Below are 18,579 nucleotides of genomic sequence, written 5' to 3'. Positions count from 1 at the left end.
TTTCAGCCTCTGGGTTATTCCTTTTCATGGTTTTGAGTGTGAGTACCTCTTTAATTCTACAGTCTCACCAACAGCACACATCCATAAACATTATTGTGTAAGTGGAAGCTGGTCTGATGTTGATGATGTGTTTTCCTGTGTGCCAAATACACTAGATGTTGTTTGTAATTGTATTTATTAAGGAGCCCCATTAGCTGCTGCCTAGGCAGCTACTCTTCCTGGGGTACAGAAACATTAAGCCAGTTATATAAAATATTACATGACATTACATTTCATGACACTTTTCACAACACACTAGGTGTGTGCCCTCAGGCCACAACTCTACTACCACATATATACAGTGGGGCAAAAAAGTATTTAGTCAGCCACTAATTGTGCATGTTCTCCCACTTAAAAATATGAGAGAGGCCTGTAATTTTCATCATATGTACACTTCAACTATGACAGACAAAATCAGGGGGAAAAATCCAGAAAATCACATTGTAGGATTTTTTATGAATTTATTTGCAAATGATGGTGGAAAACTTTTGCTATTGACCAAATACTTATTTATCTCAATACTTTGTTATATACCCTTTGTTGGCAATGACAGAGGTCAAACGTTTTCTGTAAGTCTTCACAAGGTTTTCACACACTGTTGCTGGTATTTTGTCCCATTCCTCCATGCATATCTCCTCTAGAGCAGTGGTGTTTCGGGGCTGTTGCTGGGCAACACGGACTTTCAACTCCCTACAAAGATTTTCTATGGGGTTGAGATCTGGAGGCCACTCCAGGACCTTGAAATGCTTCTTACAAAGCCACTCCTTCTTTGCCCGGGCGGTGTGTTTGGGATCATTGTCATGCTGAAAGACCCAGCCACGTTTCATCTTCAGTGCCCTTGCTGATGGAAGGAGGTTTTCATTCAAAATCTCACGATACATGGCCCCATTCATTCTTTCCTTTACACGGATCAGTTGTCCTGGTCCCTTTGCAGAAAAACAGCCCCAAAGCATGATGTTTCCACTCACATGCTTCACAGTAGGTATGGTGTTCTTTGGATGCAACTCAGCATTCTTTGTCCTCCAAACACGACGAGTTGAGATTTTACCAAAAAGTTATATTTTGGTTTCATCTGACCATATGACATTCTCCCAATCTTCTTCTGGATCATCCAAATGCTCTCTAGCAAACATCAGACGGGCCTGGACATGTACTGGCTTAAGCAGGGGGACACATCTGGCACTGCAGGATTTGAGTCCCTGGCGGTGTAGTGTGTTACTGATGGTAGGCTTTGTTACTTTGGTCCAGGCTCTCTGCAGGTCATTCACTAGGTCCTCCCATGTGGTTCTGGGATTTTTACTCACCGTTCTTGTGATCATTTTGACCCCACGGGGTGAGATCTTGCGTGGAGCCCCAGATCGAGGGAGATTATCAGTGGTCTTGTATGTCTTCCATTTCCTAATAATTACTCCCACAGTTGATTTCTTCAAACCAAGCTGCTTACCTATTGCAGATTCAGTCTTCCCAGCCTGGTGCAGGTCTACAATTTTGTTTCTGGTGTCCTTTGACAGCTCTTTGGTCTTGGCCATAGTGGAGTTTGGAGTGTGACTGTTTGAGGTTGTTGGACAGGTGTCTTTTATACTGATAACTAGTTCAAACAGGTGCCATTAATACAGGTAATGAGTGGAGGACAGGTGAGCTTCTTAAAGAAGAAGTTACATGTCTGTGAGAGCCAGAAATCTTGCTTGTTTGTAGGTGACCAAATACTTATTTTCCACCATAATTTGCAAATAAATTCATTAAAAATCCAACAATGTTATTTTCTGGATGTTTTTTTTCTCATTTTGTCTGTCATAGTTGAAGTGTACCTATGATGAAAATTACAGGCCTCTCATCTTTTTAAGTGGGAGAACTTGCACAATTGGTGGCTGAATAAATACTTTTTTGCCCCACTGTATGATACAAAATCCATGTGTACGTGTGTGTATCTGTTGTGGAGAAGGTGCTCATTTTGGAAGTGGGCTCTCAGGAATTTCACTTGTGTTAATGCTTCTGGCCATGCCTCACCCACACATGCCACACCCACATCTAGATGAATGAGGAAATAGGTTGTGCCTCATAAAGACAAAACAATATATATTGTTATACAGTTGAAGTCATAAGTTTACATACACCTTAGCCAAATACATTTAAACTCAGTTTTTCACAATCCCTGACATTTAATCCAAGTAAAAATTCCCTGTTTTAGGTCAGTTAGGATCATCAACACTTTATTTTAAGAATGTGAAATGTCAGAGTAATAGTAGAGCGAATGATTTATTTCAGCTTTTATTTCTTTCATCACATTCCCAGTGGGTCAGCAGTTTACATACACTCAATTAGTATTTGGTAGTGTTGCCTTTAAATTGTTTAACTTGGGTCAAACATTTCAGGTAGCCTTCCACAAGCTCCCCACAATAAGTTGGGTGAATTTTGGCCCATTCCTCCTGACAGAGCTGGTGTAACTGAGTCCGGTTTGTAGGCCTCCTTGCTCGCACATGCTTTTTCAGTTCTGCCCATTTTCTATAGGATTGAGGTCAGGGGCTTTGTGATGACCACTCCAATACCTTTGACTTTGTTGTCCTTAAGCCATTTTGCCTCAACTTTGGAAGTATGCTTGGGGTCATTGTCCATTTGAAAGACCCATTTGTGACCAAGCCTTAACTTCCTGACTGATGTTTTGAGATGTTGCTTCAAGATTTTTCCATCCTCATGTAGCCATCTATTTTGTGAAGTGCACCTGTCCCTCCTGCAGCAAAGCACCCCCACAACATGATGCTGCCACCCCGTTCTTCACGGTTGGGATGGTGTTCTTCGGCTTGCAAGCATCCCCCCTTTTCCTCCAAACATAACAATGGTCATTATGGCCAAAAAGTTCTATTTTTGTTTCATCAGACCAGAGGACATTTCTCCAAAAAGTACGATCTTTGTCCCCATATGCAGTTGAAAACCAAGGAAATACCAAGGATGAACCAGACATTTTTTTCTGAGGTCATGGCTGATTTATTTTGATATTCCCATGATGTCAAGCAGAGGCACTGAGTTTGAAGGTAGGCCATGAAATACATCCACAGGTACACCTCCAATTGACTCAAATTATGTAAATTAGCCTGTCAGAAACTTCTAATGCCATGACATAATTTTCTGGAATTTTCCAAGCTGTTTAAAGGCACAGTCAACATAGTGTATGTAAACTTCTGACCCACTGGAATTGTGATACAGTGAAATAATCTGTCTGTAAACAATTGTTGGAAAAATGACTTGTGTCATGCACAAAGTAGATGTCCTAACTGACTTGCCAAAACTATAGTTTGTTAACAAGACATTTGTGGAGTGGTTGAAAAACGAGTTTTTAATAACTCCAACCTAAGTGTGTCTAAACTTCAACTGTATATCCATATATGTTAAAATGTATATACTCTGGCTATCTACAGCTCCAAACAGGTGATGGTGGAACAGGTCACGGGTTCAGCCAACAACACATCAGATGCCATTATTCTACTGACCGAGACCATGGTGGAGCGACACGAGGTGAGACCTGTTACAGAAATCAGGTTCTTTTTCAGTCCAGGTTATACCTCGACACCTTTGAATGTTGATGCCATTAAGATGCACACACATATTAACGTTCCTGTTTAAGGTCGTTGTACATGAGCAAAAACACACATAAGATGTGATCATTTCATACAAAATACTTTATAAAAATCGGGAAGGCATGACGTGTTATTACCTCACCCACGGGTGGGCGGAGCTCGTGGTGGTGGAGAATCGCCACCCCAGGTACCACCTCCACGTCTCATAACTGTAGTGACAGCTTCATCGTGGTGTTGACCCGCGGGTGCCTCGACTATCGACAGCATCCCTCCGCTTTATAGGTACAGTACACATCAACAACCTCTAACCCTCAAGCTTATTTTTACCTACCACCTCAATCGGATGTCTGCTCCCGTCTGCACAGGATTCAACCCCACCTCAGTTTTTGTAGTCCGTGCGGACAGGTGCGAATGTGAGCGGATGTTCAATATTGAATAATTTCGTTTGAGTGAACCTAGCAGATCTATCTAGCTCCTTAAGTGTGATAAAGAAGCTTTATAAAGAACATTTATTATTATTTATATTTATGTTCTACCTCTCTTTCTCTCTCAGACAGGTGTTGATGGTTCTGTCTCAGTTGGAGGGCAACGCTGGTTTCTCCATCACACAGACTGGCTCACAGGAAGGCAGTCCACGCCTTGCTGGGCGTGGACACCACACAGCAGGCCTCCATTGGCCTCGTCCACTTTGACCAAGGACTCTACCTCCTACACCAGGGCTGTTAAATTATTTTCATGGATGGCCAAAACACTTCTAGTGTGTTTCCTTTCCTTCTAAGTGTTTCGGTCCTCCATGTCCGGAATTGAATAGCCCTGCCATACACCATCATCACAGTTGTGCACCGGGGCCTCCCACTCCTCTTTCTATTCTGGTTAGAGCCAGTGTGTGCTGTTCTATGAAGGGAGTAGTACACAGCGTTGTATGAGATTTCTTGTATGGAATAGCCTTAATTTCTCAGAACAAGAATAGACTGATGAGTTTCAGCAGAAACTGCATGGTTTCTGGCCATTTTGCGCCTGTAATCAAACCCACAAATGCTGATGCTCCAGATACTCAACTAGTCTAAAGAAGGCCAGTTTTATTGCTTCTTTCATCAGGATGACAGTTTTCAGCTGTGCTAACATAATTTCAAAAAGGTTTTCTAATGATCAATTAGCCTTTTAAAATGATAAACTTGGATTATCTAACACAACATGACATTGGAACACAGGAGTGATGGTTGCTGGTAATGGGCCTCTGTATGCCTATGTAGATAGTCCTTAATAAAATCTGCCATTTCTAGCTACAATAGTAATTTACAACATTAACAATGTCTACACTGTATTTCTGATCAATTTGATGTTATTTTAATGGACAAAAAATGTGCCTTTCTTTCAAAAACAAGGATATTTCTAACTTTTGAACGGTAGTGTAGGACGACCCCCCAAAACAAAGTGAAATCGACACAATCTTAACGTCATCATCATTATAATAATCTGTGATCATGGTAGTGATTCCAAGAGACAAACACATGTGTTGGTTTAGGAAAAATCAAGTTTGGCATTACAGGAGTGCTAAGCATAAAAACATCACAGTGGTTAAAAAAGATTCTATCCACAGGAGGGTGTTGAACGTTCAGGTTGGATACAACAGTGATCTTAGACAGGATATGTGTATATCCTTTCTGTACAAATGCATGTATCCTACCTTAAAGAAATTTGAGAGGCACAAATATTTGCATTTGTGTTGCTCATAACAGTCACATACTCAAATGTATTCTTTATATTTTCTTATGATTTGTATGATTTTAATGGAGTGACAATTTTACTTCTGAATTGATATATGATGATGGTTAGATTCGTTTCCTACTCTTTGGCAGAATGACATGGAAGGAATAGGGTTGCAAATGTTCCTGAAATGTTCAGGTTTTACATGTAAAATGTAATAAAGTTGTCACAGGCAGTTGACATTCTGACTGTATATGAGATCAGGAAAAAGGACACACAGCCCCAAGTATGAGCAAGGCTAAAGACAGCTCAATACAGGTGGTGATGATCAAATGTCTGGCATATTGAAAAATCTCAGTTAATCCTGTATCATAATCATCCACCAGGTGGCGCTGCAAAATGCTCACACCTTGCAAATCTATGGATTAGCCAAGTATTCTATACCATATCATGACATTTTAAAAAGAGGGCTAAAGGCATGTTTCTTAATTGAATTAAGATATTTTAGGAGATTAAAATAAGTACTTAATAACATGCACATGTATCTTGTCCCAGTATGCACAGCTGAATGTATCCCTTCATTCTATGTATGTTTGGTAGTTTACTAAAACATTCCCTATTTTATGTCTCAAACCCGAACAAAACCTGTAGCAGAGTTTGCTCAAGTGTAAGGGTGCTTTAGTTAAACAGGGGCTCCATTGGTGAGATTGAGCGAGAGAGAGAGGCATATTGGTGAGAGACCCTAAACTGGTTTGGGAAAATGTGTAAAAAAATTATAGCATAATTGTTTGGGTTTTTGGATGTGTCCTGCCCTGCCGCCTACAGCCTCCCCATCTTTCCAAAATAGCGCTAGAGAACTTTTAAACTACACAACAATCCAAACGCACAGGTCGGGCCCCAGGGTACGTGCCCTGCGTGCCCGTTTGGTAAGCCGGCCCTGGTAGGCCGGCGATCATAGCAGAATGGGAGTGGGCAGAAAAAATACTGACTCTGTTATCAAGAAGTCACACCGTCAAAATCTTGGCGAATTATTGGAGACGAACACTGAACACCAAAGGAAGACATTTGGACACGTAGAGCAAAATCTGTCAAATTGAGTGTAACTTGGCAGTATGTCTTTACGGATAGTTCTTTGTAGATTTGATCAACTATTTCAAGTCAAAACATATTGAAATCAATAGAAAATAAACACCGGTTGCGAAAAGGAATTCGATTTTTCTGGATTAAATATCAATACAGGTTTGTAGTCTAAATTACCTGGATTCTTCTGTCTGCTTTTGACGAGAAAGAGGAGCGGGGCGTATTCACATCATCATCCCTGTCGGCAGGTAATACACGGGCGTAGTAGAATGATAACCTTTACAACTCAGTTTCCAGTCATTTATCTATCATTCCTAATAATATTACTCATGAATGAGTAGGCCCTCAAATAATAACTAGGCTATAGGCTACTCCTCATTAGAATTAGGAACACAATTAAATACTTGTTAAGGAAATAATATTATTCAAATGGCATACTAGTGTTCTATGGAAATGTAGTATTAATAGTATTCAGTTGATCAAATGGCTCATTATTGATGAATCAATACCATTCAAATAGGTTGTTTATCATGTTTCTGTAGTTGAACTGCCTCAAAAAGAGGCAGTTCAACGGGACAAATGTATTTAGCAGATGCTTTGGCCTGGCTGTCAGTCACCCATCCTTTATGTTAGACACACAAGTATTTCTCTGTATCAGTGTGTTTGTCTTCCTTACCTGCTACATAGTTACTTTGGCAATGCATTGGTTCTTTTTAAATATAGGCTAGCTAGCCCCCTACTTGCCCAGATATTCCATCTTGGATGTACAGTACACTCTTCCCACTGGGCACAGATGTCAATTCAACCTCTATTACACGTTGGTTCAATGTAATTTCATTGAAATGACATGGAAACAACGTTGATTCATTCAATCAGTGTGCCCAGCAGGTTGCTTTCTGTTTAAGGGTCTATTCTCACAAAGATTAGACCTGTAGACACACAGTCCTTGATAAGCTGAGCAGTGATCACTTTCAGTTGTGTGGGATTTCTTGGTCAGTGGTGACTCTGATCAGTGGTAGAATTATCCAGGAAACAGGTGTGTGTGGCACCTTCCATTACCTGGCTGGCGCCATGCGGGGGATGTAATCACTGTAAGGACTGAAGCAATTCTGATCCAGCCAGCCACTCTGTCATGTACCAGCTTATGTAAGACACACAGTGTTTCATGTAATATTGAATAGGTAGCACTAGGATTCAATATAACCTGTTGGAATCACTGAGAATATTCTGTATAACCTACAGGATGCAGTGACCAGGTTACTGCATGTAGCTAAGTGGTTACCATGCGATGGTTAAATATCACTTTGAGTACCTGCCATCCCCAGTACTTGACTGATTCAATCATAATAAGGGATAAAGGGGGGCTCAGGCTTTAGATGTACTGAATGTGTGTTTCTGATGTGTGTGTCCCCCAGCAGTGCCATGGCGGCCCCCATCACCAACGTTCCTAAAGGCTGTGGCCCCTCCGTGGGCTCCCTGTACTTCAACCTGTGTGACTTGACTGCAGTGTGGGGCATTGTGGTGGAGTCACTGGCGGCTTTAGGCGTGGTGACGGCCTTCGTCCTCATCATCATCCTCATGGCCAGCCTTCCCTTCGTGACAGACAGGAAGAGGAAAAGTATGGTGGCCCTGCAGGCCAGCTTTCTGGTCTTCACCCTTGGCCTCTTTGGCCTCTCTTTTGCCTTCATCATGGGCCGGGACTTCACAAGCTGCACCGCGCGTCGCTTCCTGTTTGGTGTACTGTTTGCGGGTGGTCTTGCCTGCCTCCTGATGCATGGGCTGTGGCTGGTGCTCCTGAACCGGCAGGGCCAGGGCCCCCGGGGCTGGATGCTGTGTCTGGGTGCCCTGGCCTTCTGGCTGGTTGAGATCATCATCAATACAGAGTGGCTGATCATCACAGTGGAGAGGAGGCCAATGACAGCCAGTGGCATCCCTGACATCTCCTGCAGTATCACCAACCAGGACTTTGTGATGGCTTTGATCTATGTCATGGCCTTGCTGCTGGGCGTGGTGCTGATGGCCGTGCCCTCGCTCACACACAAACACAAGGCCTGGCGGCGGGACGGAGCCTTCATCCTGGCCACCGGGGTCTGCTCCATGGCCGTGTGGGTGGCCTGGATCGTCATGTACATCCATGGGAACGAGGTGGCCGGGGACCCCAGCTGGGACGACCCCACCCTGGCCATTGCCCTGGTCAGCAATGCCTGGGTGTTCTTGGTCCTATACACCATCCCAGAAATCTGCTCCCTCACCAAGGAGCAGGAGGAGGGGGATGAGCAGCCCAGTGATGGGGAACACATTATCTACCCAGTCAGGAGCTTGGTCTATGATAACATTCTGAAGGAGCAGAACACTGCAGCAGCAGCCCATCAGAACATGTACATGGAGAACAAGGCCTTCTCCATGGACGAACCCAACACAGGTACAGTAGGAAGGCCCAGCCAACCATTCAATCAATCAATATCTGTGTTGTCCCATTTGGGAAATTTGTAGTGCAGTCAGGATAAAAACAACAAAATATACAAACTTTAAAAAAAGAGAGTAACGCCAGTGCCATCATAGCATCATGAATACATTTTTTCCATCCACTAGAAATGTATTTCATGTAGGTTTAATCATTTGAATCTGTTCCATCTGATTTCCTGGAATATTTTCTGTTACATCGGTATCCATGTTTATTTATCACAGGGCTTAATCATTATCTAATAATACTATCTAATAGTATCAGTCTCTCACGCTCTTATCTTATTGATTTCCCCGTATTTCAACTTTCGTATAGTGACAAGTTACATAACGGGTCTACGCAGTAACACAGTGTTATTATGTATAGATTGGACAGAGATCAACTCAAAACGGACAAGCAAGGAATCTTGGTTAAATAGTTTTGCGCTCTTCTAGGTTTGATCTGTTCTGGTCCTAGCAATTATTCGCCCATTCTCACCCTACAGTAATGTAAATTATTATGGGTCTAATCCTGAATGTTGATTGGTTAAAACCCCATTCCAGCCAGTGTCTATTCCACAAATTGCCACGGCTAAATCTATGATTTAAAATGCCTATTTACTCTGTTCCATCTGACTGCGTAATCCACTGTCTCATCAACCAGCCAGGCAAGTTATACACTTGATATCCACTATAAAAAGCATCTAGACATTATCTCACATTTCTTTTAGACCAACATTTCTTTTTTAACAGCAGGGATTTGTATAAACCTTGCTGTCTGTCTCACCAACATTTGCAACATTGTTTCAATATTCAAATTAAATTTCCTGCTGTCCCATTGTAATGAACGTATCAGGAGCTGGGACGAGACAGACATGCAGGCAGTGTTTCTCAGCCAGTCGATATCATGAATCAGCTGGCATAATTTTAATGGTTATATTTAAAAAAATGTCAGTTGAAAAAAGGTGAAACGAAACACAGCTAAATTGCAGTCTTTGCAGCTTCAGTTTAAAGTGGTTGTGTTAATGTGGCTGTGTTGTTGGCTAGCTCCTCTGAACAACAGTTTCCTGACGAGGGAGCACATTTTCTATTCCAGGCGAAATCGCGACTCATTAGGTCATTGTTATGGATGTATCCAAATAAATGTCACTAGAAAACAGTTTATGCAAATGCAGCTACTTTGCTGTTATTCTGGCTGCAATTTTTGACGCGACTGTAAATTAGCCGTAGTTGGCTAGCTAGCAAGCCAGAATGGCAAAGGAACATTAAGAACGAACGACTGGGTCGCGTCCATAGATGCAGAACAAGAAGTCTGAACGTCTGGCTCTACCAAGTCTAGATTTGTGTCGGGACTATATCTTGTTGAAGGATGAAATAGTATGAATACATTAATCAAAATAACGTTTTCAATGAAAATATGTCAATCATTATTTGAATATGTTGGTAACCCGTGATAATGCCCTTGAAGCCAGTGTTTGGAGGATATATTGGCACTGGCCTAACAACACCCATGGCAATATATCCTCCAAACACCGGCTTCTCAGGCATTATCACTTAAATATACATTTATTAAGTACACCCATCTAGTACCGGGTCGTGCGTGAAAAGCCCAAGAGGCCACCCGTCTCTAAAATACTGGAACCGGAGTGCCTGGCACAGACAATAATACCACGCTCAAAGTTGCTTCAGTCACTCGTTTTGCCTATTCTAACGTTCAATCGAACAGTAACTGAACGACTCGATGCTTGTCTGCTTACTTTATATAGCAAGCGACCGCAATGTGACTGTAGGAGTGAACCATTTTTGTGAATCGGGTGGTGTACCTAATAGACTGGACACTGTATATAAAACATTAAGAACACCTGCTCTTTCCATGACAGACTGTACAGGTGAATCCAGGTGAAAGATCCAGAGTGAAAGATATGATCCCTTATTGATGTCACTAGTTAAATCCTCTTTAATCAGTGTAGATGAAGGTGAGGAGATGGGTTAAAGAAGGATTTTTTAAACCTTGAGACATGGATTGTGTATGTCTAATCAAATTTTATTGGTCACATACACATATTTAGCAGATGTTATTGTGGGTGCAACGAAATGCGTGTGTTCCTAGCTCCAACAGTGCAATAGTATCTAACAATACACACCAATGTTCCTAATGTTTGGTATACTCAGTGTATATCAGTAGTAGATATGGAGTAAGAAAAGTGTGCCCCTCTGTCGTCCCACGCCAGCTTAACCTGTTTGAGGATGCCATCTCCTGACTGACACGTTAAACCGCATCTGGTTTCTGATCTAACACTCTGTTCTGTTTCCTGTTCACCTGCCCACTAAAACACACAGGAGAGCATGTGCCTTTCCACTGATCTCAGTCGTCAGACAACATAGGTGTGTTCCCCAAATTGCACCCTATTCCATACATAGTGCACTACTTTTGACCTGGGCCCTGATCAAAAGAAGTACACTAGGGCTGCGTTTACACAGGCAGCCCAATTCTGATATTTTTTTCACAAATTGGTCTTTTGACCAATCAGATCAACTGATGAGAAAACATTTGATGGAATTGGTCAAAAGTGAAAAACATATCAGAATTTGGCTGACTGAAAAACACAGCCTATGTAGGGAATATGGGGGCATTTGGGAAACATACAATGTATCCTTTTTTTCTCTTCCCATTATTTATTTTGGTCTTTGCTGGGAAAATGGGGTTAGTGTTGGTTGGATTTCAGCGTATTTGCTCTAGAATTCTAAGTAACAATGTGTAGGGACTAGAATTCTCCATATTTTCTAATGGTTGGATCCATTTTTGTACATGTCTACCTACTACATACAGGTGTCTCTCTGGTCAGTAGGAGGCAATACCTATAACCGCATGAAAACAGCATAATTGGCTTTGTTTACTAATGTATGTAGACATGAAAGCTTTTAATAACATTTATATCACCTTTGACCTTTCCCCTCTACACAGCCTGGCCTGGGTGATCTCATACTGTATATTTGCCAACCTGGGCTAGAGAGGGAGAGAGTCCTTTTGTGATCTGAGCTGTACAGTATCAGTTATACTCTTGAAATTCAAATGGAACAAATAGGAGATCTAGGCTATGACTCAAATGGCACCCTATTCTCTATGTGCCCAGGTCAAAAGTAGTATGCTATGTAGGAAATAGGGTGCCATTTGGAATGCAGTTTTACTATTCACATGGTAATGGAACACACAGAAAAGCTATTCTCCATCTAGGGTCAGTTTGACCTATTCTATGGTCAGGTTTACCTGTTCTGTTTGTAGAGCTTTACAGTACCTAATAGCATAATAACCTGTTATTTAAGAGACTGGCTGCCTAACAAATGGCACCTTATTTCCTGTATAGTGTAATAGTTTTGACCAGGGCTCTGGGGGTTCCATTTGACAGGACGAGGGGATGTGCGGGCTGGGTTCTGAACTTTGACCCCAGTAATTGTCTGTTTCCATCCTAATCACCCCCTCCCACCACCACCACACACACACACACCTCTTTGGTTATGGTATTAAACAGGTATTAAACAGGATGAAAATGTTGTGGTGATTGTGTAAGTTTGAAACACAGAAGTAATGATTGTGTGAATACTGTAAATTACAGTATATTATAAGGAAATACCCAGCTTGATGTGGACTGTAAATGGGTTACAATCAGCTGATCGACTGTCCTGTTCGGCTATGATTAAACACACATTTTTATGTTTCTGTTGCCCAGAGTGCAAATTAACCCATGCAATTCGGGGTGGTCTCTGTATTGAGTGCATGCTCTTGCATTTTATTTTACGGGCCTAATAATAAAGACGTCATTTAAAATTGTAAAAATAAACACAACCAGTCATGATATTTTTGGTCTTTGCTGGGAATAACAACTGCCTTGTTCAGAGGCAGAACGACAGATTTTTACCTTGTCAGCTCGGGGATTCGATCTTGCAACCTTTCAGTTACTAGTCCAACGTTCTAACCACTAGGCTACCAGCAAAGAAAACAAATATTTATAGAAAATAATAAAGCTAAATCAGTGGTCTACTACTTCTGGCCACAGATGGCATGGAGAACCCCAGTAACCGTGTGTACCTGAAAAACAAAACAATTAGCACTCTAAACAGCTGACTGACAAAAGAAAACAATGATAAATCAACGGATAAATTGAATGCATTGGAATAAAGGCATATGCTATTTTTATCAAACACACATGGCAAACAAAGGCGAAAATGAAGAAGTACAAAGGAAAATCTATGCATAAAAGGAGCTCAGCTGAGGCCGAAATTCAGCACTACTAAGTGGACAGCACCACCACATAGAAATAAATGGTTTAAACCATGACAGAGAGGTGGGGGTGTTCATTTCATTGGAAGCTTTTATTTTAATATTTACCATAGCATTTTAAACAAATAGGTTCATGGTTCAATTAGCATTATTTAATTTAAATTTCTTTCTTTCTTCCATTCCTCTCTCCCTCTTCTCCCTAGCAACCAACAAGCCTGTATCTCCATACGGTGGTTATAGCGGTCAGCTCCGCAGCTGTGTGTACCAGCCCACAGAACTAGCTCTAATCACCAAGAGCCTGGCAAATGTGAGTGGGTTTTACCCAATACACTGACTTAAACCCTCATATTATTATCACACTAGTGTTATTCTCCAAGAAATACATACCCGAAACCAACCGTTTTTTAATTCTCTATGTGTGCATGTCTCTCTCTACAGAGGGACCAGTCCCATGAGACGGGCCTCCCCAGGGCCACGGCCCCCCCTCTAAACCAGAGCAGCAGCTCCCTGCCTCACTCTCTAGTGCCCCTACCCACCACAGGACTGTCCCCAGCAGTCAGTGTAAGCACTTCACTGCCATCATACACAACAGTATACTGCGCATCCATGGTGTTTTTGCTGTCTTCTTTCCCTTTTTAAAACTGAGCCGAACTGAGCTGTACTATGCTGGCCTGGTTATGCATCCACCATAGTTGATGGAAAGGTCAATGTGAAAAGAACATATCTGAGCCTGCACAGGACAGTTTGGGTTGGCACGACAGTGTGAAAAGTAGAGGATTTCAAATCTAATTCTTCTGCCTTATCTTTCTCAGGGAAATGGTGTGTATAAGAAGCCTCTGTGGTGAATCTATGCTACTACAACCTGGTTCCTGTTCTTCACCCTCCCCCTATTCTACTCTGTGCCCTAGTTTCCCCTGCAGCCCCAAAACCTTTGACCACTGTAGAGGCCAGGCTGTTCTGTACATACAGTAGGGCTGGAGGGAGCCAGTGTCAGAGGAGAGGCCACAGTCTTGGTGCTGTGCACCCAGAACAAGTGTGTCTCTCATCTCCCTGTGTCCCAGTGGCAGTACTAGCCACCCTCCACCTACCCATCTCCCAAGCCAGCACTCCCCACCCCCGGGCCACAACCCCATGCACTGATGGGAGATCCAACCAACACAGCAACACACAGCAGTGTGGCCAGAGTGAATGGACAATGAGGCAGTTTCAAAAGGAATTTGTTGCACAGCCATAAAAACCTTTCAGTCTAAGCCCTGTAAAAAATCTAAAGGAAGTTTGTTCTGAAGTGTCTGTCCTATATATAAGAAATACTTAAAAATTTTTTTTACATGTATTTAACCACTTATTTTTTGGAACTAAACAGTTTCCATATATACTTCCATTCATTTGGTACTGGGGGACCTTCAGACGAGTCCTGTGAAAGCCTCTGGGCATCCTAGAGCAAATGTACAGTGGCTTGCGAAGTATTCACGATTTTTCCTATTTTTCCTATTTTATTGCCTTACAACCTGGAATTAAAATAGATTTTTCGGGGGTTTGTTTCATCTGATTTACAACAACATTTGAAGATGTAAATTCATTTCTATTGTGAAACAAACAAGAAATAAGACAAAAAAAACGGAACTTGAGCGTGCATAACTATTCACTATTCAAAAGTCAATACTTTGTAGAGCCACCTTTTGCAACAATTACAGCTGCAAGTCTCTTGGGGTATGTCTTTATAAGCTTGGCACATCTAGGCACTGGGATTTTTGCCAATTCTTCAATGCAAAACTGCTCCAGATCTTTCAAGTTGGATGGGTTCCGCTGGTGTACAGCAATGTTTAAGTTATACCACAGATTCTCAATTGGATGGAGGTCTGGGCTTTGACTTGGCCATTCCAAGACATTTAAATGTTTCTCCTTAAAACACTTGAGTGTTGCTTTAGCAGTATGCTTAGGGTCATTGTCCTGCTGGAAGGTGAACCACTGTCCCAGTCTCAAATCTCTGGAAGACTGAAACAGGTTTCCCTCAAGAATTTCCCTGTATTTAGCGCCAACCATCATTCCTTCAATTCTGACCAGTTTCCCAGTCCCTGCTGATGGAAAAACATCCGATGATGCTGCCACCACCATGCTTCACTGTGGGGATGGTCTTCTTGGGGTGACGAGAGGCGTTGGGTTTGTGCCAGACATAGCGTTTAACTTATTCCATATGTTTGGGGAGTCTCCCACATGCCTTTTGGCGAACACCAAACGTGTTTGCTTATTTTTCTTCTTTAATCAATGGCTTTTTTTCTGGCCACTCTTCTATAAAGCCCAGCTCCGTGGAGCGTACGGCTTAAAGTGATCCTATGGACAGATACCCCAATCTCCACTGTGGCGCTTTGCATCTCTGTCAGGGTTATCTTTGGTCTCTTTGTTGCCTCTCTGATTAATGCCCTCCTTGCCTGGTCTGTGAGTTTTGGTGGGCGGCCCTCTCTTGGCAGGTTTGCTGTTGTGCCATATTCTTTCCATTTTTTAACAATGGATTTAATGGTGCTCAGTGGGATGTTCAAAGTTTCTGATATTTTTTTTATAATCCAACCCTGATCTGTACTTCTCCACAACTTTGCCTGACCTGTTTGGAGAGCTCCTTGGTCTTGGTGGTGTCCCTTGTTTAGTGATGTTGCAGACTCTGGGGCCTTTCAGAACAGGTGTATATACTCTGAGATCATGTGACAGATCATGTGACACTTAAATAAAGTCCACCTGTGTGCAATCTAACTATCTAATCTAATTATATTACTTCTGGAGGTAATTGGTTGCACCAGATCTTATTTAGGGGCTTCATAGCAAAGGGGGTGAATACATATGCATGCACTACTTTTCCATTTAGAATTTTTTAAAACAAGTTATTTTTTACATTTCACTTCACCAATTGGACTATTTTGTGTATGTACATTACATGAAATCCAAATAAATTACAGGTTGTAATGCAACAAAATAGGAAAAATGCCAAGGAGGATGAATACTTTTGCAAGGCACTGTGCGACTGACATGTACGTGTTCGTGAGAGACTCACCTTTCCACAGAGGGGTTATTAGTGTGTAGCTCAGACCTTTTGGACACTACAGACAGAAATTGTCAGATCGGCTGTAACTACTTCAGATAAGTCCCATGACGCTTGTGGGGGTCGTAGAGCAAAACGGAGACCACCATCGTGTTCATGAGAGTCTCAACCTTTATAATAGTTTGTAGGACAAACACCACTCTGTCACCTTTCACCGCAAGTGTGACATCGGCTGATGTGGGGGATTGAGACTCATCCAATGCAAGATATCTCTAGCTTAAACGGACAGATTTTTATTGGGATTTTTTTATTCTAATTTGATTTCCTTTGGGGTGCAAACATTACATCTAGGGGGTTAAATTAATGTGACTATGAGAATCGCATTATAATGAAGAGAAAGGGAAGGCGAGACATGGACAGAGAGACAGGAGAGAGGATAGATTCTTTCACGTTGTCTGTTCTTATCTTACACTTACCTGTTTTATTAGCATCCACCTTCACCCCTGACCCCTAAGCCTAGTGTGTTTCGTTTCTGTTCTCTCTGGGATCACTGCTGTCCTGTTATAGTCGACAGACTTTCACAGGAGGGCAATGTGTCTCCTTTTAGTTCTGTTATATTGGACAGGGAATGAAGGTAAGGGATTCAAACAAGTTTATCAACAAACCAGGGCTTTTAAGCTGCATTTCCGCCATGTTTTGGGGGGACCAATCAAATCAGATCTTTTCACAGCAGCACGGTTTGTAATTGGGGGGGATATCTAAACACAGTGATATTGTTTAAGAAACTGGTCTTACACTGTATTTATATTTGTTTAAAACACCAAGGCACTGATGTATACACTAAATATAGGTCTTTACATATTTTGGAAATTATTATCATTTATTGTATTTTCACCTTGAGAACTTTAAATGTGTATACAGGACGGTATATATTCTCCCTCTAGTTTGATTTGTTACATGTATCTACTGTAAATTGTTATTTTATTGGTTATGAATTCCTCCCTCAATGGGGACTTGTTTGGGTGCTTCTGTGTTTACACTTTACTGTTCAGAAGTGTAATAACTAAATCTGTTAAAATTAAACATCAGCCATAATAGAAAATATTTATAACTTGTCATTTTCTGTCAATAGAAACATTCAACATTAAATAAATAATTAAATCACACTACACGTCTTGTTTGATATTATCCCTTGGATAAAATGGTCAAGGTGGGAATAGCTCCAATACTGTACCTGGAAAAGAGGCAGATACTGTAGATAGTGTAGTAGGGAACATCGCAAGAGGAAGTGTCCTGAGAATGAAAATACACCTCTGAGGAGTTATTTACATACACAGCTCTGATAAGCTTCGTTGCCTGCTGGGGCCTCCGACATGGATGTGTGTGTGTGCATGGGCATCAGTGTTCCTGATTCACACACAAGCACATGCATACTACACACCAACACAGACACACTGCATACTACACACACACACACACACACAATACACCAGTGGCGGTCTGTGCCATTTAAGATGAGGGATGATGATTTTGTTTTTTAAATTAACATGGCCTTATTTCTATTACAGCATATTGGATGACAGTCATTCATATTCCATTCACCCAGTTCAATGTAACATTGATAGGTTTAAGTTACTACATGATACTCAAATTCTCTCTATACCCATCATGAGGTTGCTACAACCTGGCCTATGAATGTTTACAACGTAGGTGCACAGGTCAAGAGAAACACTTTTGTCTGCATCTAGCTGATCTAGGGTGTAATCAGTAGAGGTACGTGGGTAAAATCCCTGGGGAAGCCAATCCAGGAAAAAAAATAGCCATATTACAACCGATGTGTTGTGATAATTGCGTTGTTTGCCCTATAACCTGTTAGTTCATATATACCGTGATATATAAGACCGAGACAATAAGACACAGTGGCAGAATAAATTCAATCACACATTTGTTTCATTACAAAACCGGAGAGCAACATCTCTCCGGTGAAGTCCACAATTGCTTGTCAGTTACATGACCTATAGCATGGTCAAGTAAGGTAATGTTTCAGACATTTTCAGACTACTAAACTATTGATTTAGAACCACAGGGTTATCGCAAGTCAAAGAAAACAGGATCTGCCTCCACTATTCCAGCACCATCTAATCACCTATGCCTAGTCTAATATAGTCACAACTAAAAGATACCAAAAACTACTGTCCAATCAACGTAATCTAAATATGTGGCTGTCCATGGTACTGATTTCTTGCGTGCAAGTAGAAAAAAAACATGTTGACTCACCCTACTTGTAGAGAAACGCCAGTACTATCATCTTTCATGTTGCCTAAACTGTCTATGACACTGTCATACAGTACACACCTGTAATTTTTGTTGTCCTAGGCTACCTGGCTAAAATACTTGCTCGCAAGCCTTCCTTTCATGGGCAACGATAC

At 41.6% G+C, this 18,579-nt stretch overlaps 1 protein-coding gene across 1 annotated transcript; it reads left to right on the top strand.

Moving 5' to 3' along the window:
* The first annotated feature begins 5,943 nt into the window (after positions 1–5,943).
* On the top strand, positions 5,944–17,316 carry LOC109891865 (G-protein coupled receptor family C group 5 member C). Its single transcript, XM_020484340.2, has 5 exons — positions 5,944–6,646; positions 7,814–8,820; positions 13,323–13,426; positions 13,558–13,680; positions 13,932–17,316. Exons 2-5 carry the CDS (start codon positions 7,821–7,823, stop codon positions 13,962–13,964), a joined length of 1,260 nt encoding a protein of 419 aa, XP_020339929.1. The 5' UTR covers positions 5,944–6,646; positions 7,814–7,820; the 3' UTR covers positions 13,965–17,316.
* The last annotated feature ends 1,263 nt before the right edge of the window (positions 17,317–18,579 follow it).

Source organism: Oncorhynchus kisutch, linkage group LG6 (genome assembly GCF_002021735.2).
Source record: "Oncorhynchus kisutch isolate 150728-3 linkage group LG6, Okis_V2, whole genome shotgun sequence".
Taxonomy (NCBI): domain Eukaryota; kingdom Metazoa; phylum Chordata; class Actinopteri; order Salmoniformes; family Salmonidae; genus Oncorhynchus; species Oncorhynchus kisutch.
Note: the sequence above shows the minus strand (reverse complement) of the source record. Positions and strands in the feature narration are given on the sequence as shown.